At 36.6% G+C, this 26,143-nt stretch overlaps 1 protein-coding gene across 11 annotated transcripts in view; it reads left to right on the top strand.

Moving 5' to 3' along the window:
- MAP2K5 (mitogen-activated protein kinase kinase 5) overlaps positions 1-26,143 on the top strand; it is a 269,517-nt gene that overhangs the window by 93,149 nt on the left and 150,225 nt on the right. For all 11 annotated transcript variants that reach the window (XM_027067609.2, XM_027067613.2, XM_027067608.2 and 8 more), the window contains exons 10-11: positions 7,429-7,497; positions 7,609-7,690. In XM_027067609.2, the coding sequence (XP_026923410.1) occupies positions 7,429-7,497; positions 7,609-7,690 (151 nt within the window). The remainder of the gene's footprint in view (positions 1-7,428; positions 7,498-7,608; positions 7,691-26,143) is intronic.

Raw genomic sequence — 26,143 nt, 5'->3', positions numbered from 1 at the left:
GATCCTCTGTTATTTGTTTTAGTCTTTTTTTTCTCTCTAATGTTTCATTTTTAGATAGTTTCTGTTTCAGGTACTCAAGTTTTTATCTACCCTGTCTAATCTACTATTACTCTTGTCCAGTGTATTGTTCATCTCAGGCATTGTACTTTTGATCCCTAGAAGTTTATGTGGGTCTTTTTTTACATCTTCTGTGTCTTAACATGCTCAGTATTCCTTCTACCTTCTTGTATGTATGTAATGTAGTTATGGAATATGTGGAATATAATTTTATTAATGGTTTTGTCTATTAATTCCAGGGTATGTGTCATTTGGGGTCAGTTTTGACTGATTACTTTTTCTCCTCATTTTGGGTTGTATTTTCTTATTTTTAAAACCTCTTTTTTTTTTTTTCTTTTTGAGAAAGAGAGAAGGAGGGTGCAAGTGAGAGAGAGAGAAGAGAATCCCACAAGTGACAGAGAAGTGGGGCTCATGCTCACCCGACCTGAGCTCTCCCGATGCGGGGCTCATGTTCACCCAAAGTGGGTCTCAGTCTCACTCGAAGTGGGACTCGTGCTCACCTGATGCAGGGCTTGTGCTCACCTGATATGGGGCTTGTGCTCACCCAAAGCAGGGCACAATCTCACAGGATGTGCAATTCGAACTCACCAACTGTGAGATCATCACCTGAGCCGAAGTCAGATGCTTAACAACTGAGCCACCCAGGCACCCTAAAACATCTTATCATTTTTGATTGGATGCCAGTTGTGTCTCATACTAGATACTAGATATTTTTGCATTGCTATAAATACTTTTCAGCTTATTCTGAGATGCTATTTAGTGACTGTGAAAGTTTGATCCTTTCAAGACTTACTCTTAAGCTTTATTAGATGGGACCAGCCCAGTGGTTAGTTGGGAACTTATTTAACCCCACACAATTAAGGTGACAGTCTTCTGAATACTCCACTAATGCCCCGACCATTACGGGATTTTCCACACTGCTTGTTGGGAGTGCAAACTCTTTCTGCCTAGTGTGAGGTCTGGGGATTGTTTCTCTGGTCTTTCTGGCAGTTCTTTCCCTGGCCTCAGTGTTAGTTCCCTGACTTTCAGATGCTGATTGATCATTAATCCACTGAAGACTCCAGGGGGTCCCTTAGCACATCCCTGGAGCCCTCTCCCTTGGCGTTCTGTCAGGGAACTCTAGCTGCTGTGGCTTCCTCACACCCCACTTCCATGTCCTCAACTTAGGGAGATGGCTGAGCTTTGCCTGGATTTCCCTCCCAGCACAGGGGCCTGGACACTCTCTAGTCAGTAAGCTGGACAATCATAGGGCTCCTCTCATTTGCTTTCTGTCTCTCAAAGATCACTGTCCTGTTGTAGCTGTTGTCAATGTTTGGAAGCCTGTTAATTGTTCTGGGTTTGGTTTGGTTTTGGATCTCTTCCTTCCTCGTCACTTCTCCAGTACAGATGCTTGTTTTGTCTCTTGTCAGACACTGACCAATGTTTAAACTGTTCTCACAGAAATAGAGGCTACCATTTATTGATCATTTATACTGTGCTGAGCACTCTACATGTTTTTCTCATGTAATAATTAATTAATTAATTAATAGCTTGTCCATGGGCACTGGGGTGGCTCAGTTGGTTGAGCGTCCAGCTCATGATCTCATGGTTCATGGGTTCAAGCCCCGTGTCGGGATTCTCTCTCTGCCCCTCCCCCATTCATGAGCACATGTTCGTTCTCTCTCTCTCCCTCTGTCTGTCTCAAAATAGTAAACTTTAAAAATAAGTAGCTTGCCTAAGGTCCCGTAACTAATAAGTAATAGAACCGGGATTTGAAGTCAGGCAAGTCTTCCCCAGGTTCATGCTTCCTTCCAACCTGTGTACCGTATTGCTGTTCGCTACCCTCAGATTTGGCTTCCTAAAGCATAGTTGTGGTCTCATGTCTTCCCTCTCAGAAGGCTTGAAAGGCTCTATATAACTCCCAAATAAACTAAGAACTCTATGGGGTGAAACTCAAGATCTTGCACAATATGTCATCAGCCTACTTTTATAGCATATCTTATGTGTCTGAATGCTATGCTTCTTTTAAGTTGAACTCCTTGCTTTATCTGAACCCAGGTACTTTCGCACTTCAGCACTTTGATTCACATATTTTTCTCTAATTAGAATGCCTTCACCCATGTCTCTACCTATCAAAATTCTTAACACCCTTCAAGGGTCAGCTCCAAAGCCCGGTCCTCTATTGAACTTACTTAGATAAATCCTGTCACGTATGGTCTATCTCTCACTCACTCACTTTGTCCTTTGAAACTCTCTAGAATTCTCTGTATGTGTCTCTTGTGGATGTTATCACATACTGCCTTGTATTTGGCTGTTAATATACATGTGCCTTCCCTCTCTTACATTGAAAGAAATCTCTTTGTAAGTAAAGAAAAGACTTATTTATCTTCTTGTCTTACTCATTGAATCATGCTGAACTTTGCATTTGGGCCTAGATAGAGCACTCCATGTAATGACGAGGTATTCAACACATAATTTGTTAAATGACTGAATAGATAAATTTGGTTCTTTCATTCGTTCTTTAGTTCACTCATTCATCTTTTGAAGTAGCATCTTGAAAGCAGGTTCAGCTCACATGCAAAATATCCCATAGTGTTCTTTGTATGGACCATTGCTCTCACCCAGAGTAGTTCTTAGCTTATTTTTTTTTATATATATATTAAAGGGTGAAATGAAAGGTTAAGAGTTAGAAGTGCATTTGATCTTTTCCTGACCCTCTCCTGACTTTTGTGTGACTTCAAGCATGTCACTTAAACCTCTCTGTGACCTCAGCTGCAAGATGGGGCTGCCTTGTGTCACAGAGGGATTGCGAAGAGCAGCAAATCACAGTCCTTGTCTAAACAGAATCACCTGCAGGGTTCTGATGCCTGCATAGAATGATGTGGGAAATTTAATATCCCAAGCCAAGTGGTCAGTTGGACCAGCACTTTGAATGTCTGTGGGTACAGTCAGAGGAAAGTCCTTGAAAATCTGTTACTTTTCTCTTCCTACTCAAAATATTTGTATTTTTTATACTTTTAAATCTTCTTATGTTTTAGACCAACAAAAGAATATCATAGTGTTTCCCCTTTCAGACTTTAAAGGTGGGAAATCATTACTTCAGATATTTTATTTTATTATTATTATTTTGTGTGTGTGTGTGTGTGTGTGTGTGTGTGTGTGTGCAAAAAGGTGGTTTTATTGAAGCACGGGGACAAGTACCCGTGGGCAGGAAGAGCTGCCATTAATTCAGATATTTTAAAAAACAAGTTGAACTTTGGGAGGAATAGAAATACCTTGGATTTTTATTTTACACCACTGAATTCAGACAATTTCTACCTTAAAGAGACCATTTTGAAAAATGCTGATTGTATTCTAAAGATAACTGTTTGATAATGACTATAACTCATGAAATGTGTTTCTAACTAGCTTTATTTTAGGGGGAGGGGTGTAGATACGCAAGACAGTCGCAAACAAGTAGAGCAGAAAACAAATAAAAACACTGTTAGCCATCTTGCATACGGAACCTTTTTATATCATTAATGTTTCTGTACAATCCTTCAAAGAGTACAGCTTAATGTATTTCCTAATATTTTTTATATTCCGATTGGGAAAAAGTCATCTAACAGGAAATTTCTTAGCTTGTGTATAGCATGTGCTGATTATCATTCTTTGACTGCTTTGGGTTTCTGCTGCTTTTAAACTAGCATTTAAATGGACCATTTGATTAATCATTTGTATACTGACTGTAATCCTCCCAAATTTCCTTTCTGAGTTGTACATACTGTAAAAGACAATTATGTCGCCACAGATTAAATAAGCGAATTAAAACAGAATAGAGGCTTAATTTGACCTGTGATTTTGCTCTCCTTCCCTTTAGTGGAGCGTGTGCCACTCCAGCAAATAAATGAAGTCATCCATGACAGCTTGTGATGAATTGCCGTATTTATACTGTATATTTTAATAGCCTCACACTAATTTAAATTGAGCACAGAGTAAATTATAATTCAGTCACTTGACTGCTTAGATTTAACTTGACAACTCATCCTTATTTGTCCTGGAGGTGTAGTGGAGAGCAGCGGAAATGTGCGCAGGTATTTCAGTCTCTCATTAACCCTTTCTCCATGAAGTGCTTCATGTGCACATCCTCCCCAGTTGGAGAAATTTAGCTCTTCCTAAGGAGAAAAAAATAAAAATAATGAAGACTCGGGGAGTCCACACTTCCCTTGCACTTCAAAAAGAAAATTAGTATTTGCCATGCTTTTTTCCATGGCTTTCAAATAAGGAATTGGACTTATTTTTAGCAGTTTAAAAGCTCACTCACAGGAATGCCCAGGGGAAGGAGAATTAACCTTATACCTAGAGTGCCAAGTCTCCCAGAAAATAGAAGAGCATTGCAGTATATTTTGAGGTGAATTTTGCTTTCCCTCTTAAGTTCCAGAAATTACTTTATTCACTTTTGCACCGTTATGGAATCACCACTCTTCCAGACCATAACAAATACCGTGAATGATCAAGACCCATTAGAATGCAATGGATTGGCCCTACAAATAGAGTGTTACTTGCTACATTTTAGGTCAGTGTGGCACTTTTATTTATTTTGCTGTTTGTGTCTTTGGTTTTAAATTCATTTGTAGAAACCAAGCAATCCACTTCTTTCCTGTCTAGAAACAGCTTCTTATTTAGAGGATTATGGTCATAAGGAGCACTTTAATTAAATCCCGCATCACTTAATGGGCACTGCTGTGAGTAAGACCTGTGGTGGGTGCTGGGGGTGGGGAGTGGGGGCGGACCAGAGCAAGATGCCCATGATTCAGTCCTTGCCCTTGCAGGGCTTACAACCACTCTTCTCTCTAGGCTTATGGTTTTAGGGGGTGAGGCATGAGTGCCAAGGCAGAATGTGATAAGGATAAATATCAAGGGCCAGAGCTAGAAATAAATTCTGATAGAGGGCTTTGGGGATGGCTTCATAGAGGTGGTGGCAGCATTCAGGCTCATCTAAAAGATAGAAAAGGTTTTATAATGGGGCGCCTGGGTGGCTCAGTTGGCTAAGCGTCCAACTCTCGAGTTTGGCTCAGATCATGATCTCATGGTTCATGTGATCGAGTCCCACATAGGGCTCTGCACTGAGTGTGGAGCCTGCTTAAGATTCTCTCTCTCCTTCTCCCTCTGCCCATCTTTGCTTATGCATATGCACTCTCGAAAGAAAGAAAGAAAGAAAGAAAGAAAGAAAGAAAGAAAGAAAGAAAGAAAGACAGTTACTAACTGTGGAGTAGAGCGAGGAAGCACAACTCAAGTGGAGGCATCATTAAGACTGGAAGTGAGGAAGGCACAGGACATGTGTGTGGACCCCAGTACAAAGCACCTAGTTTCTACATTTGTGGTGTGGTGGTGGGCATAGCTGCCTTCCAAATCATCTGGTTTCACATGAGGATTGGGTTTGTGATGGGGAGTAGTGGGAAAAGGAGTTAGAATCACCAGATTGTGGAAGAATTCTTTGAATGTCATGCTAGAGTTATGCTAACGTTATGCTAGGACAAAGGAACCTAATTAAGGGTCTTGATCAAGGGAATGATATGTTTATAGCCAGTAGTTTGGGGTTAACGGTAAGGTGTTGGCTGGTTGTGGTGAATCATTTCTGGGTTGGGGGCCTGGAGATGTGGTATATCTTAGTGGTCATACTGAATACTGAATAAATGGCATTTTTGAAACCTTAGATAAGTGGTTCTCAACCTTACTGTGGAGTAGAAATCGGCTGGAGAGTTTTTAAAAAATATTAAGATGTGGGCCCAACCCAAGATTGATTCCGTTATTCTAGGGTAAGTTCTGTGCATGAGGACTTGTTTAGAGTGCCGTCATGTATTTATATAAATACCTTTATATAAAAGTAATGATAACCTGAGGCCAGGGTTGAGAACCACTGCTCTAAGGTAAATAATACGTTCATTCCTTTTAGCAGTTTTTGAGGGTGAAAGATGCCCTGTACTTGACATGGTGGTGTGAAAAGTTCTGATATTTTATGGCATGGAATTGAAACAACACTCGATGAATTAATTTTGTCACTAAGTTTTATATAGGAACAAAAATGTAAGTGAATATTGTTGGCAAATGACTATTGATCGAGAGAAACGTTTAAATGTTTCTTGGCAGTTTTGTATTACACTTACAATCAGGTTTAGTGAGAGCTTTTATAAATAACCCTAAAGCAAACTCTTGATAGAAACTGGCCATGCCTTTTTTTCCTCTTCCCTTTCCCCTTCCTCAAATGGATGTCAGTACTATAAAATGTGTGTTTTAGAATTATCTTTTTCTTTCCCTGCTCTGTCAGCAGTTTGCAATTCATAATTTATGGTTTTTTTCCCCAGTATGAGTGTATATATTCTGCAGTTGTAACACAAAATGTAGTTCAGTATTGGATGGTATATAACTGCACTATCATGGTAATTGTGAATGTTAAGTTTTTGTCTAGAAATGTCTAGAGTCAGAAACTCTGCCACAAATCTTAAAAATTGCCTTTCACCTATTTGATTCTCAGCACTGTCTTTTTTAAGTAAAAACAATTTCCCTTTAATTGGCTTCACTGAACTGTTGAGTAAAATTTGAACAGTTGATGGTCTCCTTTCTTAAGAAATAAGTGTTTGAAATAAACTAGAATTTATTCTAGGTAAGTTTGTAAATTGTTTTTCATTCCTGTGTCATGAATCTGACTCAGTGGTTGATGTGTTAAGGAAAACCATAAACCACCACAGGACATTCTAAAAAGTACACAGTCCTCAGAGTCGGGGAGGGACCTTGACATTGCCAGGCTTTGTGGCTTCTCAGAACCTTGGTTTCCTCCTTTAAAAGAAGAGAATTAGTTGAAATCATTTCTGTGGTTCCTTCAAGCTCCAGCATTTTTTTCAGTATTAGCAAAGAAACGTGACTGAAGAATATAAAAAGATGATGTATTTTAAAAACTCCTTATTTCTCTCTAAAAAGCCTACTTTAAGTGTCATTTTTACTCATCATCCTCTCTGCTCATCGCCTCGTGTCTGAATTACAAGACAATTTTTTAAAATGGTTTCAGGGTCATTCCTTTCTTCCTCTTCTGGAAATAACCAATGTGGCCAAAATAGGGTGTATAAATTAAGGGTGTTATAACTTAACTGACTTTTAAAGCCATTAATACTGACCTTTGAGACCTGGCTTTCTCCTTGGTCCCATCAATCACTTCTATACCACCTCCCCCAATACAAAAGGTTAGGCAGATGTGGATACAGTTTATATTCCTGAGGGTTATAGTGGTGGAGAGGAGAAAGGGGCAATGAATAGAGGAAACACCATATTTTTTCTTTTTATATTTCATAGTGAGTATAGCTATATTTAATTTAAAGATGAATATATGTGTGAATGTTGATTCCTTTCTGTATTTAGGTCATACTGTTAGATATTACACTGGAACTTCAGAAGCAAATTATGTCTGAATTGGAAATTCTTTATAAGGTAATTTTTCCTTGGTCATTTTTTTCTTACAAAGCAGCTTATGGTATTGACTTGCAGGGTTTTGGTTGTTTTTTTTTTTTTTTAACTATTTTTGTCTTATTTTTATTACAGTGTGATTCATCATATATCATAGGGTTTTATGGTGCATTTTTCGTAGAAAACAGGATTTCAATATGTACAGAATTCATGGATGGTGAGTTTTCCCTATTATAATACTTTTAAAATGACTTGGGAGGCAGAGTGCTTTAAAACCTGGTTCTGATATAGATGTCAAGTAGAATTAAAAATAATTACAATATACCAGTAATGACCTCCTTTATACTCTAAAACATCTAGTTTTAGAGGTTCCTGGTGTTAAATATTTACAGCTGAGCTATAGTTTCAAGAATGTAATTTCATTTACTTTTATTGAAAATTTAAATAGAACAGATTAAATGCTGGCGTAATCGGTGGTTTGATATTTGATTCTTCCATACAATCTGTCTTTACTTGCAAAACAGATGTTCTGTCTTTTAATGTTTCAATAGCCAAAACAGATTTTCTTTTAAAGAAATCTATTAACCCAATGTCCTGTGTCTTTTACAAAGAAATCGGTTCTTAATTGCAAGATAAGAAATTGTTTTTCAACACAGCTGTTTAGCCAAGATGTGTTTAGTTTTCTTTGGACTCTAGCCCTTTCCTTTCATCTGTATTTTTCATTCATTTCTATTTTGGTAACTCTTTCTTGGTCTGAATATTATGGCAAAATGTAGATTTCTTGGTACCCTGTTCCTGAAATAATGTCATCATTGTTATTTACCCATTTTAAATCAAAGCAGTCTTTAGATTTTATATATTCAGTTTTTCAGTTTCTAGCCCATTAAAACACAACATTTTTTTAAAGTTTATTTATTTATTTTGAGAGAGTGAGTGTGCGTGCACATGTGAACAGGGGAGGAGGAGAGAGAGAATCCCAGGCTGGCTCTGCACTGTCAGCATGGAGCCCACTGTGGGGCTCAAAGTCACAACTCTGAGATTGTGACCTAAGCCGAAATCAAGAGTCAGATACTTAACTGACTGAGCTACTAAGGTGTCCTTCAGCATTTTTTCTTATACTTAGTTTATTTGGTGGATTCTTAGTGTGTAACTAAAGTAACTAGTTCGTGCCTTGCAAGACATTTTCAGAAGTTATCTTTGGTAGGTTGATACTATAATAAGATAATGTGTTCTAAATTCTGTTTCATATTAAAATATGCATTTATTGAGATAGCATATTTAATCACCATAAAATTCACCATTTTGATGTATACAATTCATTGGTTTTGAGTATTTTCACAAGGTTGTGCAAGCTCATCATCACTAATTCCAAAACATTTTTATTACCCCAGAAACAAACTCCTTAGCCATTAGCAGCCACTCTCTATTCCTCTAGTCCGTGGCAACTGCTAATCTACTTTCTGTCTCCAGATTTTGTACTCTTCACGTATATGGAATCATGCAGGATGTGGCCTTTGTGTTTGGCTTTTTATTTTATGAAAAAATTTTTTTTAATTTTGTTTATTATTTTTGAGAGAGAGAGCATAAGCAGGGAATGGGCAGAGAGAGAGGGAGACAGAGAATCTGAAACAGGCTCTGCACTGTCAGCACAGAGCCTGACATGGGGCTCAAACCCATAAACTGTGAGATCATGACCTGAGCTGAAGTCAGACACTCAACCAACTGAGCCACCCAGGCACCCTGTGGCTTCTTCTACTTAGCATAACGTTACCAAGGTTTCCATGTTGTAGCATGTATCGGTACTTTATTCCTTTTTATGGCTGAATAATAAACTACTCATTTAGCAGTTGGTGAGCATTTGGGATGTTTCCACTTTTGTGCTGTTATGAATAATGCTGCTCTGTATGTTTGTATGCAGGTTTTTCGTGTGGATAGAAGTTTTCAGTTCTCTTGAGTATATATCTAGGAGTTCAATTGCTTGGTTGTATGATAACTGTATTTGTAATTTTTTTGAGGAACTGTCAAACCATTCCATTCTATTTCACACCCGTTTGCATTCACAGCTGCAATGGATGTGGGTTTCAATTTCTCCACATCTTTGCCAACACTTGTTACTGTGTGTCTTTTTTAGTATAGCCTGTGAGAAATGATATCTTTTTAGTTTTGATTTAGATTTCCTAATGACTAATGACATTGACAATACTTCCATGTACTTGTTGGCCATTTGTATATCTTCCTTTAGAAATGTGTATTCAAATCTTTTGTCTATTTTTACATGGGTTATTTGTGTTTTTATTGTTGAGTTGTAAGAATTGTGTATGTATTCTGGATAGTAGTATCTTACCAGATGTATGATTTGCAAATATTTTCTTCCACTCTGAGTTGTCTTTTCATTTTCTTGATAGTGTCCCGTGAAGCATAAAAGTTTTAAAATTTTATGAAGTTCAGTTCATATTTTTTTTCTTTGGTGGCTTGTAGTTTAGATGTCATATGTAAGAAAGTGTTGTATAATCCAAAGTCATGAAAGTTTATACCTGTTTTCTTCTAAGAGTTCTATAATTTTCATTCTTAAAGTTTTTTTTTATCTATTTTGAGTTAATTTTTGTATGTGGTATAGAGTCCAAATCCATTCTTTTTCATGTGAATATCCAGTTGTCCTAGCACCATTTGTTGAAAAGATTATTCTTTCCCATTGAATTTTCTTGGCACTTGTCAAAAATTTATTGACCATGAAATGTATTTCTAGACTCTCAGTTCTATTCCATTGATCTATTTGCCCATCCTTGTGGCAGTACTAGACTGTCCTTGCTTACTTTTTTAAAAAAAATGTTTATTTATTTTTGAGAGATAGCACAAGCAGAGGAGGAGCATAGAGAGAGAGAGGAGACACAGAATCCAAAGCAGGCTCCGGGCTCTGAGCTGTCAGCACAGGGCCTGACGTAGAGCAGAGCTCGAACTCAACGAACCATGAGATCATAACATGAGCTAAAGTTGGACACTTAACCGACTAAGCCACCCAGGCACCCTGTACTTTTACTTTATTATTCTGTGTCACTTTAGCTTTGTAGTAAGTTTTGAAATTAAGAAGTGTGAGTACTCCAACTTTATTCTTTTTCAAGATTGTTTTAGCCATTCTGGGTCCCTTGCATTTTCATATGAGTTTTACAATCAGCCTCCCAAATTTGCACACACACAAAAAGTCCAACTAAGATATTGATACAGATTGCAGTGAATCTGTACATCAGTCTGGGGAGTACTGCCACTTTAACAATATGAAGTCTTATACTTCATGAACACAGAGTATCTTTCCATTTATTTAGATCCTCTTTAATTTTTTTCAGTGATACTTTGTAGTTTTTGGTATTCAAGTTTTGCAGTTCTTTTGTTAAATTTATTCATAAATATTTTTTGATGCTATTATAAATTGGGCTTTTATTTCAATTTTGGATTATTCATTGCTAGTGTATATAAATATAAATGATTTTTGTATATTGATCTCTATCCTGCTACCTTGTAGGATAAATTTATTAAATTTGTTTCTCAATCCTAATAGATTTTTGTAGCTTCCTTAAGATTGTCTGTATAAAACATGTCATCTGCAAATAGACGTAGTTTTACTTCTTTCTTACCAACCTGGGTGCTTTTAATTTCTTTTCCTTGCTTAATTACCCTGGCTAGAACCTGCAGTAGAATGTCAAATAGAAGTGGTGTGAACAGGCATCTTCTTTTTCTCCTGATCTTAGATGGAAAGCTTTTAGTCTTTCACTATTAAGTGTGATATTAGTTTTGGGTTTTAGTAGATGTCCTTTATCAGGTTGTCAAAGTCCCCTTGTCTTCCAAGTTTGTTGAGTATTTTTGGTTTTTCTGTGTTTGTTGAAATGATAATGATTTTTAAATCCATTTTTCTATAATTCCATAATTAAATCCATTATTCCATAATAGTATTATATTAATTGACTTTTGCATGTTGAACCAATTTTGTATTCCTGAGATAATTCCAATTGGTCATGATGTATAATGCTTTTTATAAATTGCTGGATTCAGTTTGCTAGTATCTCGTTGAGGATTTTTGGATTTATATTCTTAAAGAATATTGGTCTATAGTTTTCTTTTCTTGTAATGTCATTGTCTGGTTGTGGTATCAGGATAATTCTGGCCTCAAAGGAGTTGGAAAGCATTTTTTCCTCCTCTAGTTTTTGGAATAGTTTATGATGGATTAATGTTAATTTTTCTTTAAACATTAGGTAGAATTCACCAGTGAAGCCATCTGGTCCTGGGGTTTTCTTTGTGAGTAGTTTTTATGGTCAAGTGGCATCTGTTGCCTATTATCAGGAGAAATCCAAGCACTTCTGCCCACTGCATCTTAGTATGGAGTTGCCAAGGAAAACACAGTGCAATGAAATGCTGGATTTAACAGTGCCTTACATAAAATTAAAAAGAGAGAGAGAGACAGACAGCAAGATCAGTTGCTGGGAGTATCAGTTCCCTGCGGCCAACAGTAAGTCCTTCCTGGCAGCCTATACAGGGCCCTTGGCCCACACACACCCCTCATGCTGCAGCAAAAGGATCCTCCACCCTGCCCTACTCCTGTAGTGTCAGAAGTACCGAAGGCTGGGGACATATCTGAAGGTCATTGACACACATGCTTAAGCAGGACAAAGGAGTACACACTGAATTTGAAACAGGGAAAAACAGTCCAAAACAAAGAGGTAAGCCCAGCACAGGCTACCTGGGCTCTTTATCTGCTGGTAAGCAAGTGTTCCAGACCCATGGCCCATTCTTATGTGGCCACATCGGCTCCAAAGAACAGTGCACATAAGACCGTCTTTCCCAACAGTGTTTTTTAATTGTAGTATATTACACAGATAACATATAATTTACTGTACTACCCATTTTTGAGTGTGTAGTTCATAACTGGTAAGTACATTCACATTGCTCTGCAACCAGTGCCACCATTAATCTCCAGAACTCTTTGCATCTTGCAAAACTGAGACTCTGTACCCATTAAACAGTAACCCATTGCCTCCTAACCCCAGCCCCTGACTACTAACGTTCTGGGTTTTTGTCTGCATGAATTGGACTACTCTGGGTACCTCATTTCAGTGCAATCATACAGTATTTGTCTTTTTTTGGGACTGGCTTATTTTACTTTGCATAATGTCCTCAAGGTTCATCCATGCTGTGGTGTGTGTCAGAATTTTTTTCCTTTTTAAGACTGAATAATATTTGTGAGTTTTTTGATTACCAATCTCTTTAATAATTATATGTGCTTATAGGTTTATTCACATACGTATTTTTTCTTCAATTTTGATAGTTTGTAGCTTTCTAGAAATTTATCCATTTCATTTAGATTACCTAATTTGTTGATACACAGTTGTTCCTAATATTCCTTTATAATCATTTTTATTTCTGTAAAATTGGTGTTAATTTTCCTTCTTCTTTCATTGCAAATTTTAGTAATTTGAGTCTTTTTCTTTTTCTTCCTTTCTTTCTTCCTTCCTTTCTTTCTTTCTTTCCTTCTTTCTTTCTTTCTTTCTTTCTTTCTTTCTTTCTTTCTCTTTCTTTCTTTTTTTTTTTTTTTTTATCAGTGTAGCTAAAAGTTGGTCAGTTTCTTTGCCTTTTCCAAAGAACCAACTTTGGTTTCTTTGATTTTCTCTGCTGTTTTTCTCTGCCTTAATATTTGTTTCTTCTACTAGCTTTGGGTTTAGTTTGCTCTTCTTTTTCTAGTGTTTTAAGGTGCGAAGTTAGGATACTAATTTGAGATATTTCCTACTTACTGTAGCCATTTGCAGCTATACATTTCCCTCTAAGTACTGCTTTAGCTGCATCCTAGAAGTTTTGGTATGTTGTGTTTTCATTTTCATTTAGTTTAAAGTATTTTCTAATTCCCCCCAAAGGAGAAATCACTTGCGATTTCTTTTTTGACCCATTTTCCATTAGGAGTGTGTCATTTTCCACATTGAGTGTTCTTCTGTTGTTGATTTCTAATATTCTTTTGAGGTCAGAGAACATACTTTGTATGACTTCAGTTCTTTTAGATTTATTGAAGTTTGTTTTAATGCCTAACATTCTGTTCTGGAGAATGTTTCATGTATACATGAGAAGAATGTATTCTGCTCTTGATGGGTTAGATTTTCCTTAGATGTCTGTTAGGTCTAGTTGACTTACAGTGTTGTTTAAGTATTTTATTTCCTTGTTGATCTTCAGTTTAGTTCTATTTATTATTGAAAGGGGGATATTGAAGGGGCACCTGGGTGGCCCAGTCAGTTGAGCGGTCAACTTTGGCTCAGGTCATGATCTTGCAGTTCATGGATTCGAGCCCCATGTCAGGCTCTGTGCTGACGGCTCAGAGCCTGGAGCCTGCTTCGGATTCTGTGTGTCCCTCTCTCTCTGCCCCCCACCCTGCTCGCGCTCTCTCTTTCTTTCTCAAAAGTAAATAAACATTAAAAAAAAAAAGTGGGATATCGAAGTCTCCACCTAATATTTTTTGCTTGTGTATTTCTCCTTCAATTCTGTTAATTTATGCTTCATATATTTTGGCATTACTGTTAGGTGCATATATGTTTATAGTTACTATGATCAACTCTTCAGTCATTATAAAATGTGTCTCTAGTTACTATATTTGTCTAAAGTCTATTTTGTCTAATCTTAGTGTAGTCATCCCAGCCCCCCCATTGATTCTTATTTGCTTGTTCTATCTTTTGCCACTGTTTTGCCTTCAACCTATTTGGGTCTTTGAATCCAAAGTGCATCTCTCATAGACATCATAGAGTTGGGTCATTTTTAAATCCATTCTGCCAATCTGTCAGTGTTTAATTCATTTACATTTAATGTAATTACCAGCAATATCTGCCATTTTACTACTTGTTTTCTTTAGTTGTATTCTTTTATGTTGCATTTATTCATTACTGCTTTCTTTTATGTTAAATAGGTATTTTTAATGTATTGTTTATATTCTCGTGATTTCTTTTACTATATTTTTTGAGTTATAGTTTTGATTTTCCTAGAGATTACAATTAACATCTTAACTTCTGACAACTTAGTTCATATTAATATCAACTTTTTTCAAGTCTATAAAATTGTTGCTCCTAATAGCTCCATTCCATCCCCCTCCTTTGCGCTGTTACTGTCATAGAAGTTACATCTTTATAAGTTGTGTACATATTAATGCAGATTTTTACTTACTGCTTTGTGCAGTTCTGTTTTTTTTTATTTTATTTTTTGTTTTTTAAAATTTATATCCAAATTAGTTAGCATATAGTGAAACAATGATTTCAGGAGTAGATTCCTTAATGCCTCTCACCCATTTAGCCCATCCCCCTTCCCACAACCCCTCCAGTAACCCTCAGTTTGTTCTCCATATTTATGAGTCTCTTCTGTTTTGTCCCCCTCCCTGTTTTTATATTATTTTTGTTTCCCTTCCCTTATGTTCCTCTGTTTTGTCTCTTAAAGTCCTCATATGAGTGAAGTCATATGATTTTTGTCTTTCTCTGACTAATTTCACTTAGCTTAATTTCACTAATTTCACTTAATACCCTCCAGTTCCATCCACATAGTTGCAAATGGCAAGATTTCATTCTTTTTGATTGCTGAGTAATACTCCATTGTATATATATACCACATTTTCTTTATCCATTCATCCATCAATGGACATTTGGGCTCTTTCCATACTTTGGCTATTGTTGATAGTGCTGCTATAAACATGGGGGTGCATATGTCCCTTTGAAACAGCACACCTGTATCCCGGGGATAAATGCCTAGTAGTGCAATTGCTGGGTCATAGGGTAGTTCTATGTTTAGTTTTTTGAGGGACCTCCATACTGTTTTCCAGAGTGGCTGCACCAGCTTGCATTCCCACCAACAATGCAAAAGAGATCCTCTTTCTCTGCATCCTCGCCAACATCTGTTGTTGCCTGAGTTGTTCATGTTAGCCATTCTGACAGGTGTGAGGTGGTATCTCCTTGTGTTTTTTTTTTTAATTTTTTTTTAATGTTTATTTACTTTTGACAGAGAGAGAGAGACAGACTCAGCATGAGTGGGGGAGGGGCAGAGAGAGAGGGAGACACAATCTGAAACAGGCTCCAGGCTCTGAGCTGTCAGCACAGAGCCCGATGCGGGGCTTGAACTCACTGACAGTGAGATCATGACCTGAGCCAAAGTCAGACACTCAACTGACTGAGCCACCCAGGCACCCCTCCTTGTGGTTTTGATTTGTATTTCCCTGATGATGAGTGATGTTGAGTATTTTTTCATGTGTCAGTTGGCCATCTGGATGTCTTCTTTGGAGAAGTGTCTATTCATGTCTTTTGCCCACTTCTTCACTGGGTTATTTGTTTTTTGGGTGTTGAGTTTGATAAGTTCTCTACAGATTTTGGATACTAACCCTTTATCTGATATGTCCTTTGCAAATATATCTTTTCCCATTCTGTCGGTTGCCTTTTAGTTTTGCTGATTGTTTCCTTCGCTGTGCAGAAGCTTTTTATTTTGATGAGGTCCCAGTAGTTCATTTTTGCTTTTGTTTCCCTTGCCTCCAGAGACATGTTGACTAAGAAGTTGCTGCGGGCAAGATCAAAGAGGTTTTTGCCTGCTTTCTCCTCGAGGATTTTGATGGCTCCCTGTCTTACATTTAGGTCTTTCATCCATTTTGAGTTTATTTTTGTGTATGGTGTAAGAAAGTGGTCCAGGTTCATTCTTCTGCATGTCGCCATCCAGTTTTCCCAGCACCACTTGCTGAAGAGACTGTCTTTATTCCATTGGATATTCTTTCCTGCTTTGTCAAAGATTAGTTGGCCATACGTTTGTGGGTCAATTTCTGGGTTCTCTGTTCTGTTCCATTGATCTGAGCATCTGTTCTTGTGCCAAGTTCTGTTTCTTTTTAAATTTATTTCCTTTTGTTTTTTTGTTTTGTTTTGTTTTGTTTTTGTTTTTGTTTTTTTGAGAGAGAGAGAGGGGCAGAGAAAGGGGGAGAGAGAGAATGAATCCCAAGCAGGCTCTGTGCTGACAGCATGGAGCCTGACACGGGACTTGACCCCAAAAACTGTGCAATCATGTCCTGAGCTGAAATCAAGAGTCGGACACTCAACCAACTGAGACACTCAGGCGCCCCTATAGTTCTCTTTCAGTCAGACAGGAGAAAAAGACTTACAAACAAAAATACATTTATCCTGCCTTTTATATTTACCTATATAGTAACCATTATTTCTGTGTATTTCTGTGTATGGATTTGAGTTACTATCTAGTAACTTTCCTCTGAAATTCCTTCAGTTGGAAGGGACTCCCTTTTATTTCTTGTAGGATAGGTCAGCTAGTGATGAATTCCCTCAGTTTTTGTTGATTTCAGAGTGTCTTATCCTTCACTTTTGTAGTATAGTTTTGCTGGATATAAAGTTTTTGGTCAACAGTCTTTTTCTTTCAGCTATTTGAATATGCCATCCATTGCCTTTGATCTGCATGGTTCTGTTAATATTTTTGAGAATTTCTTGTATTGCTTCTCTTTTGGCTTTCAAGATTTTCTTTTGTCTTTGTCTCTGGACAGTTTCATAATGTATCTAGGTGTTAGTCTCTTCATTTATCTTGGAGTTTATTGCATGTCTTCGATGTGCAAATTAATGGTTTCATCCAATTTGGGAAATTTTTGGCTGTTACTTCTTCAAATATTCTTTCTGCATCTTTCCTTCTCTTTTAGGTCTCCTATAATGCATATGTTGATATGCTTGATGATGTCTTACAGGTCTCTGATAATGTGTTCATTTTTCTATTCTTTTTTCCTTCTGTTCCTCAGACTGGATAATCTCAATTGACGTATCTTTATATTCCCTGATTCTGTTTTCAGCCTATGTAGATATATTCTGGTGAATAATGTCTTATTTATTTTTAACTCCAGAATTTATTTATTTTTACGTATGTATGTATGTATGTATGTGTATATATATATGTGTACATATATATATATATACACATACCTATGTGTGTATGTATGTGTATGTGTGTAGTTGTATACTTTCTATCTCTTTATTAATATCCTTTATTAGGGGAGACATTATCTTCATACTTTAGTTCCTTACATGATTTCCCAGAGTGTTTCTTAAATAACTCATTAAAGATTTTTTTCTAGTAAGTCCAACATCTGAGCTTTTGTACGGATAGTTTCTATTGATTGCTTTTAGTCTTTTGTATGGGTCATACTTTTCTGGTTTTGTTATTGAAAACTGGACATTCAATTTTATTTTTTAAATAATTCTTTTTTATTTTTATTTATTTTTTAATTTTTATTTAATTTTGAGAGAGAGAGAGAGAGAGAGACTGAGCACAAGTGGGATAGGGACAGAGAGACAGGGAGACAGAATCCAAGGTAGGCCCCAGGCCCTAAGCTATTAGCACAAAGCCTGATGCAGGGCTCAAACTCGCAGACTGCAAGGTCATGACTGAGCCACCCAGCTGTCCTGAAAACTGGACATTTTAAAGTAAATACTGTGTTAACATTGGAAATCAGATTCTCTCTCATCCCCAGAGTTTGTTGCTGCTGTTCAGTGACTTTTCTGAAGTATTCTGTCATGTTTATATCTTTGGTGTATGGCTACTGAAGCCTCTTTTCAGTGAGCTTCCAAGTCAGCTAATGATTGGACAGAGATTTCCTTAAATGCTTAGAGCTATTAAGTCTCCTTGTCTTTGTTGAGGGGGGTTCCATGTGTGTTTGGGGCACATCTTCAACACTCGCCCAGGCAGTTGGTAACTTTGTCTTAGTTTTTGCTTCCTGCTTGTGCAGAGGTTCCTGGTCAGCCCCAGTACCTGCTTACAGCCTCCTCAGAGCCTTTCTAAGCATGTACACAGCCGTATGCTGTGTACATATCTAGGATATTACACATCCTAGATTCCCAAGAATATGATAGAATTTTTCAAAGCTTCTATGGACATTGCATTTCCTAGATTTCCTCTTTAAGATTTTTGTTTAGCTAGTTCACCCCAGCTGTTACCCACCATCTCAGTCAGTTGCAAAGTTAATCAGTTCTTTCTAATTGTTTTTAACAAATGCCCCAAAGGAAAAGACTTTTTGTACTAGGCAACCTATAAGTCAGGTTGAATAAAGGCAACATGTCCAGGAAGGTCTTCCAGGGAACCACCAGACAGGTCAAAAATAAAACTTTTCTGAGAAAGTGTATTTGAGGGAGCACCAACTCAGTTCTACCTGTACAGTGCCCCCCTGGCTCCTGTGTTCCCTGGGATTGCAGGCTGCTGCTTTTCAAGGCTTCAGTGAAGCTGGAGAGGAGGCACTGGGAACAGGGCAAGTTAAAATGCCCCATATCTTCAATAAATGATTTTTGGGTTGCTATAGTCCTTTTACTCATTCCCAGAGTTCTGCAAAGATTGGTCTGACAATTTTTGCCTATTTCTTTATTGCCTATGTGGAGAAGAGAATTTTCAATGGTCCTTACGCTGTCATTTTTGCTAATGTCACCTTTTAATTACATTTTTAATGCTTTTTTAAAAGTTTCATTTTATTTAATTCCAGTATAGTTAACATACATGTTACATTGGTTTCAGGTGTACAATATAGTGATTCAACAATTCCATACATTACCTAGTGCTCTTCACAACAAGAGTACTCCTTAATGCCCATCACCTACTTCACCCATCCCCCAACCACCTCCCCTCTAGTAACCATCAGTTTGTTCTCTACAGCTAAGATTGTTTCTTGGCATATTTGTCTCTTTTTCCCCTTGCTCATTTGTTTTGTTTCTTAAATTGTACCTACGAGTGAAATCAGTTGGTATTTGTCTTTCTCTGACTTATTTCACTTAGCATTATACTCTCTAGCTCCATCCATGTCATTGTGAATGTCAAGATTTCACTCTTTTTTATGGATGAATAATATTCCTGTGTGTGTGTGTGTGTGTGTGTGTGTGTCCACACACACACACACATATATATATATATATACACACACATCTGGGCTCTTTCCATAATTTGGCTATTGTTGATAATGTTGCTATTAACATAGGGGTGCATATATCTTTTCAAATTAGCATTTTTGTATTGTTTGGGTAGATACCCAGTAGTGGAATTACTGGATCATATGGTAATTCTGTTTTTAATTTTTTTTTTTTTTTTGAGGAAACTCCATTGTTTTCTACAGTGGCTCTACCTATTTGCATTCTCACCAACAGTGCACGAGGGTTCCTTTTTCTCTACATCCTCACCAACACTTGGTGTTTCTTGTGCTGTTGATTTTAGCTGTTCTGACAGGTGTGAAGTATTATCTCATTGTAGTTTTGGTTTGCATTTCCCTGATTGTGAGTGATGTTGAGCATCTTTTCATGTGTCTGTTAGCCATCTGGATGTCTTCTTTGCAGAAATGTCTGTTCATGTCTTCTGCCCATTCTTAATTGGCTTATTTGTTATTTAGGTGTTGATTTGTATAAGTTTTTTATATATTTTGGATACTGACCCTTTTTTGGGTATGTCATTTGCAAATATTTGCAAATATCTTCTGTAGGTTGCCTTCTAGTTTTGTTGATTATTTCCTTCGCTATGCAGAAACTTTTTATTTTGATGGAGTCCCAATAGTTTATTTTTGCTTTTATTTCCCTTACGTCAGGGGACATATGTAGAAAAATGTTGCCATGGTCAGTGTCAGAGACCCTACTTCTTGTGTTCTGGGACTTTTATGGTTTCAGGTCTCACGTTTAGGTGTTTAATTCATTTTGAATTTATTTTTGTGTATGGTATAAGGAAGTAGTCCAGTTTCTTTTGCATGTTGCTGTCCAGTTTTGTTGAAGAGACTGTCTTTTTCCCATTGGTTATTCTTTCCTGCTTTGTCAAAGATTAAGTGACCATATAATTGTGGGTTTATTTCTGGGTTTTCTATTCTGTTCTATTTTGATACCAGTACCATACTGCTTTGGTTACTACAGCTTTGCAGTACAGCTGGAAGTCTGGAACTGTGATACCTCCAGCTTTTTTTTTTTTTTTTTTTTTGTCAAAATTGCTTTGGCAATTTGGGGTTTTTTGTGGTTGCATATACATTTTAGGATTTTTTTTGCTCTAGTTTTGTGAAAAACTTTGTTGGTATTTTGATAAGGATTGCATTAAATCTGTAGATTGCTTTGTTAATTACTTTTATAATATTTGTTCTTCCAGTCCATGAGCATGGAATGTCTTACACACAGAACATTCTCCAGAATAGATCACGTATTAGGCCACAAAACAAGTCTTAACAAATTAAAAAAGATCTTGCATGTTTTCTGACTACAATGCTATGAAACTAGAAATCAACCACAAGAAAAAATCTGGAAAGACTGCAAATACATGGTGGTTAAATAACATGCTACTAAACAATGAACTGATCAACTGAGAAATCAAAGAAGAAATCTAAAAGTACATGGAAACAAATGAAAATGAAAACACAGTGGTTCAAATGGGATGCAGCAAAAGTGTTTCTAAGAGGGAAGTTTATAGCAGTACAGGCCCACCTCAAGAAGTAAAAAGAAATCTCAAACAACCTAACCTTACACCTAAAGGAGTTAGAAAAAAGAACAACAAACAAACCCCAAAACTAGCAGAAGGAAAGAAATAATAAAATTAAAGCAGAAATAAATGATATAGAAACTAAAAAAGCAAAAACAATAGGACAGATAAATGAAACCAGGAGCTAGTTCTTTGAAAATATAAACAAAATTCATGAACCTCTAGCCAGTCTCATCAAAAAAAACAAAGAGACAGGGCACAAATAAATAAAATTACAAATGAAAGAGGAGAAATAACAACCAACACTACAGAAATACAGTTGTAAGAGAATACTCTGAAAAGCTTAGAGGAAATGGATAAATTTTTAGAAATATATAATCTACCAAAGCTGCAGCAGGAAGAAAAAAAAATTGAGTAGACCAGTTACAAGCAGGGAGATTAAATCAGTAATCAAAAAACTCCCAATGAACAAAAGTCCAGGACCAGACAGTTTCTCAAGCGAATTCTACCAAACATTTAAAGAAGAGTTAATACCTACCCTTCTCAAACTATTCCAAAAATATAGAAGAGAACGGGAAAATTCAGTCTATGAGGCCAGTGTTACCCTGATACCAAAACCAGATAATGACAACACAAAAAACAGAACTACAGGCAAATATCTCTGATGAACATAGATGCTAAAATCCTTGAGAAAATACTGGCAAACTGAATCCAACAATACATTTTAAAAATCGTTTGCCACAGTCAAGTGGGATTTATCCCCAGTATGTAAGGGTGAATTCAGTATTTGCAAATCAAAGTGATACATCACATCAATAAGAGAAAGGATGAAAACCATATGATGATTTCAATAGATACAGAAAAAGCATTTGACAAAGTACAACATCCATTCATGGTAAAAACTCTCAACAGAGTAGGTTTAGAGAGAACACACCTCAACATAATAAAGCCTATATATGAAAAACCTAAAGCAAACATTATACTAAATGGTGAAAAACTGAATGCTTTTCCCCTAGAGTCTGGAAGACAGGGATGCCCACTCTGACCACTTTTATTCAACATAGCACTGGAAGTCATAGCCATAGCAATCAGACAAGAAAAAGAAATAAAAGACATCCAAATCAGCAAGGAAGAAGCAAAACTTTCACTATTTGCAGATGACATGATACTATACATAGAAAACCACCAAAAAACTAGTAGAACTGATAAATGAATTCAGTAAAGTCACAGGATACAAAATCAATGTGCATTTCTATATACTAATGGAGCAGCAAAAGAGAAATTAAGAAAACAATCTCATTTACAATTGCACCGAAAATAGTAAGATACCTACGAAGAAACCTAACCAAAGAGGTAAAAGACCTCTATTGTGAAAACTGTAAAACACTGATGAAAAAATTGAAGATACACATTTTTAATATATTAAGTCTTTATCTTAAAACATTCACTTTGCAGCCTACATTTAAATCTCTGTTTTGAGGCAACTTCTTTCTAGACTTGAGCTGCCTAAAGCCGCTCTCTTACTGCTGCTTGACGGCTTCCCTTACTCCACGCTAATCAGTACCAGAACACTAAAATTTTCCACTTTTTACATTTAGCTCTCCATTTCTTATCTTTCTGTTATTTCCCACATCAACTATCCTAAAATTTTATTACCCTCTTCCAGATCTGACCTCCTTTCTCCTTCAAAGATAATGAAGACTTTCAGGTATGAGCTCTCACAATTCCTTGCTCTTCCATTATCCATCTGTAGCTTAGCACAAGTAAGCCAACATGATCCTCCTTGCACATGAAGGGCTGCATAAGGTCAGTCCCTCCACATGTGCATACACTTAGTGAAGTTCTCTCCATCCCTCAACCTCTTTCTTTTGTATCTTCATTCTCTATAATACAGCAAAATGTACCCAAAAAATATTTGGACCAGAAGCTGTGTACCACACTCTATCATTTCTTCTATTCCCTTCCCTTGCAATTAAGCTTCTTGACAATTTTCTCCCAACCCTAGTACTATTCCTTTAGTGTAGATTCTCACTCTCTATTTTAATCTCATATTAGTCATCTATATCCAGATATTTATTGAACACTTTCCTTCAGACACTGTTCTCAACCTGGGGACACAAACAGTAAATAGGACTTAATTCCTGTCATTATGGAACTTAAATTCTAGAAGGGGAGCCTGAGAACAGACATATAGTACATTCTCAGAGAGAGTTAAGTCTCATTGGAACAGAAAGCAGTATAGATGATGACTAATAGGAGAGGAGGTGCTAGATAGGATGGTCAGGGATGGCTTTTTTATGGGAGTGACATTTTAGCAGATTTTAATGTCAATGAGCCATTCACGGAAGGTCGTGGGGAACATCTTTGAGGAAGACAGAGTATCTGTTATAAATACTCCAAGGTAGGAGCAAGCTTGGTATAATGACGGCCCCACAGGAAGGCCAAAATGACTAGTGAGTATTGATGGGAGGACCTGGGACCAGAGAGGGGGCCAAAGAAGTAAGTAGAAGCTACATTGTGTAGGCCTTATAGAGCATGTAAGGAATTTGTGTTTTCATCTGAATTAAGATGCCACTGGAAGTGTTCAAGTAGGGGACTGATGTGATATGCCTTCTCATTAAGTAAAACTAAATCTACTCAGAAATGCTCAAATATAGCTTCTCAGAATATATGCCCATGTTTTTGGATTACTGTCATTGGAACAAATTTTTTTCCTCAAAAACCCATGTTGCAGAGAAAGAAAAGGAGTATCAAGTACTCCTTTGAGTCCTTGAAACAAAGGGCTCTTTATTTTTACAAGTAGCAGAGTCTAGGAGAGCTTCTTCTGAAATTTTTGCTTATGGCTCCAGATTTTAATTTTATTAGTATTAATAATAATCATGGTCATTTTAAGAAAATTTTGGGATTAATATGACAGTATTGTTGCTTCTCATTCATTAACTACATATTTGTGTTTTATCCTACATTCAGGACACTACTTTATGTTTAGTCCTGTGTTAGGTTAAACACAGACCTCACAGCCATGAGTCCTTTTTGCTTAGTTGCATGAAAATGATGGCCCTAATTCATCAAGAGAAACATATAGTTTGGTAGTTGAGATGGGTTCTTTTGCTAATTTGTTAGCACTCTTCCTCCTGGTTCCTATGGTGGATTGTAGCATGAAATGAAATGACTTGCTAGGGGTGATCTGAGGCCAGAGAATACAGAGAAGTGACAGGTCACAGAAAGCAAACCAGTGATGTCACCTTGGAATCATGAATAAAAGGTTTAAACCAACTGTGTAACATAGAAATGAGTTTCTAAATGCCTTGAATACCAGTGTCTCAACTAAGATTAAACTGTCTGAGTGTGTCATGGTAATATCACATTACATTAAACTGTAAAAAGTTCACATGTGATTCTCAAGCTCAATGGTGTTACAGGGAAACCTTTTAAATGTTTGCAGTTCTGGGAGTTCAAAGGCCAAGACCTTTCCTGAGCTCTCCCATCAACTGACTCACAGCCATGACTAGAAAACTTACTTTCTGGGAGTCACTTTTTCCCATTTGTCGAATAAAGTCATTGGACTGTTCTTTAATGTCCATCTAGCACTAATGTTGGGTGATATATGATGAGTCTAAGAATTGCCTTTTTGGGATAGGCCTGAAGGATAGAGATGATAGTAAAACTCAGTGAAAATTAAACTGTAAACTCTGTCATTTTTAGGCTAAGACTTATTTAGTTGCACAAAGAGAACTACTAAAGCTTAATAGGAACTCTTGATTCTGAGTGGATCTGCCAGATCCTTTTTTTTGCCTCTGACAGTTATCTCTAATGATTATGTCAAGGACAGGATGAATCTGTGATGACACAAAGCCAGTATGTAAAGATTTACCCATGTGGATGGCTAAGAAGAGTGGGATATAACTGAGATTAAATGGATATTTACAAAAACCAGTGAAATACCTCAAAATGAGATTCTTTTTTGGCTTGTTCTGCCAATAAGAGTAGTAATGTAATCTTTGGCTTTTTGGTTTAGACTGTTGTCTGTTATCTGTTTAGCCAATTAAATCCTGATTTGCATCTTATGTATATATATATTTTTTAAAAAAGCATCTCCTGTTAGGACTTCTTACTAGTCTATGTGAATGAATTTGCACCTCCTAGTTTTGAGCCAGTCAAGCTGTTCACTTCACAAGGGATTGGTCTAGTAAAATGCATTTGTCAGTCTTCCAAATACCAGCATGTAAAGCTCCTTGCAACTGCCAATTCTTCTGAAAGATCAATGAGAACATGAAATGTTTTCTTAACATATTTTCACTTTTATTGCATCTATCATAAAAATGCTATTTAAGTAAATAAAGATGGTTCGGTTCATTGCAGAAGTGTCTTTTTTTTTTTTTTTTTCATTATCTTCCAGGGAACACTCATAGCCAAAGCATAAAGTTTAGTCACACTGTGGTTTTCCAGCTTCTTGTAAGAATCTGGAAACTACAAGCCAGTTACCTAAGGAAGTGATCGTTTTTCTATTGTAAACAGAATAAATACAGAGTCAGTAGCTTTATATATATGCAATATATATATATACACATATATGTATATATGTGTATATATACACATATATATATTTTATATATATATATTTATATATATATATATACACATATATGTATATATATGTGTATATATATATATAAAATTTGTTTTCATAGGAAAAAAAATTTTTTTTCTGATTTTCAGCTTTAGGAAAATTTGACATATAAAAATATTCATATCTGTGAAATATACTTAACTGCATTTCAAAACAGTAACATGCTCCATTTTAGTATCGTATGAGGCATACTTAGAAATCATCCAGTAGTAAAGTAGGTAAATATGAATTTTTAGCCTTTGATTGAAATGGAAATTATTTTTCAAATATCGTGGATAATTCCTTTATAGAACTGAAAGACTAAACCTCAACTTGACTCAAAGAAAGGTTATTACCTGTTGTTAAGTAGGTCTCATACAATCATATTGTTAACATAAGCGAGGTAGTGGTTCTTTGCATATCTTTCCAAAAATCTGTGAGATTGGAAATTTAACAATTGTACCCAAATTTATACCTGCAAATGAATATTGTTTCCTTTAAAATACTTGCCGAGGATAAGAGACTCTTAAAAACTGAGAACAAACTGAGGGCTGATGGGAGGGTGGGTGATGGGTATTGAAGAGGGCATCTTTTGGG

The sequence above is a fragment of the Acinonyx jubatus genome, chromosome B3 (genome assembly GCF_027475565.1).
Source record: "Acinonyx jubatus isolate Ajub_Pintada_27869175 chromosome B3, VMU_Ajub_asm_v1.0, whole genome shotgun sequence".
In the NCBI taxonomy this organism is placed as follows: Eukaryota; Metazoa; Chordata; class Mammalia; order Carnivora; family Felidae; genus Acinonyx; species Acinonyx jubatus.
Note: the sequence above shows the minus strand (reverse complement) of the source record. Positions and strands in the feature narration are given on the sequence as shown.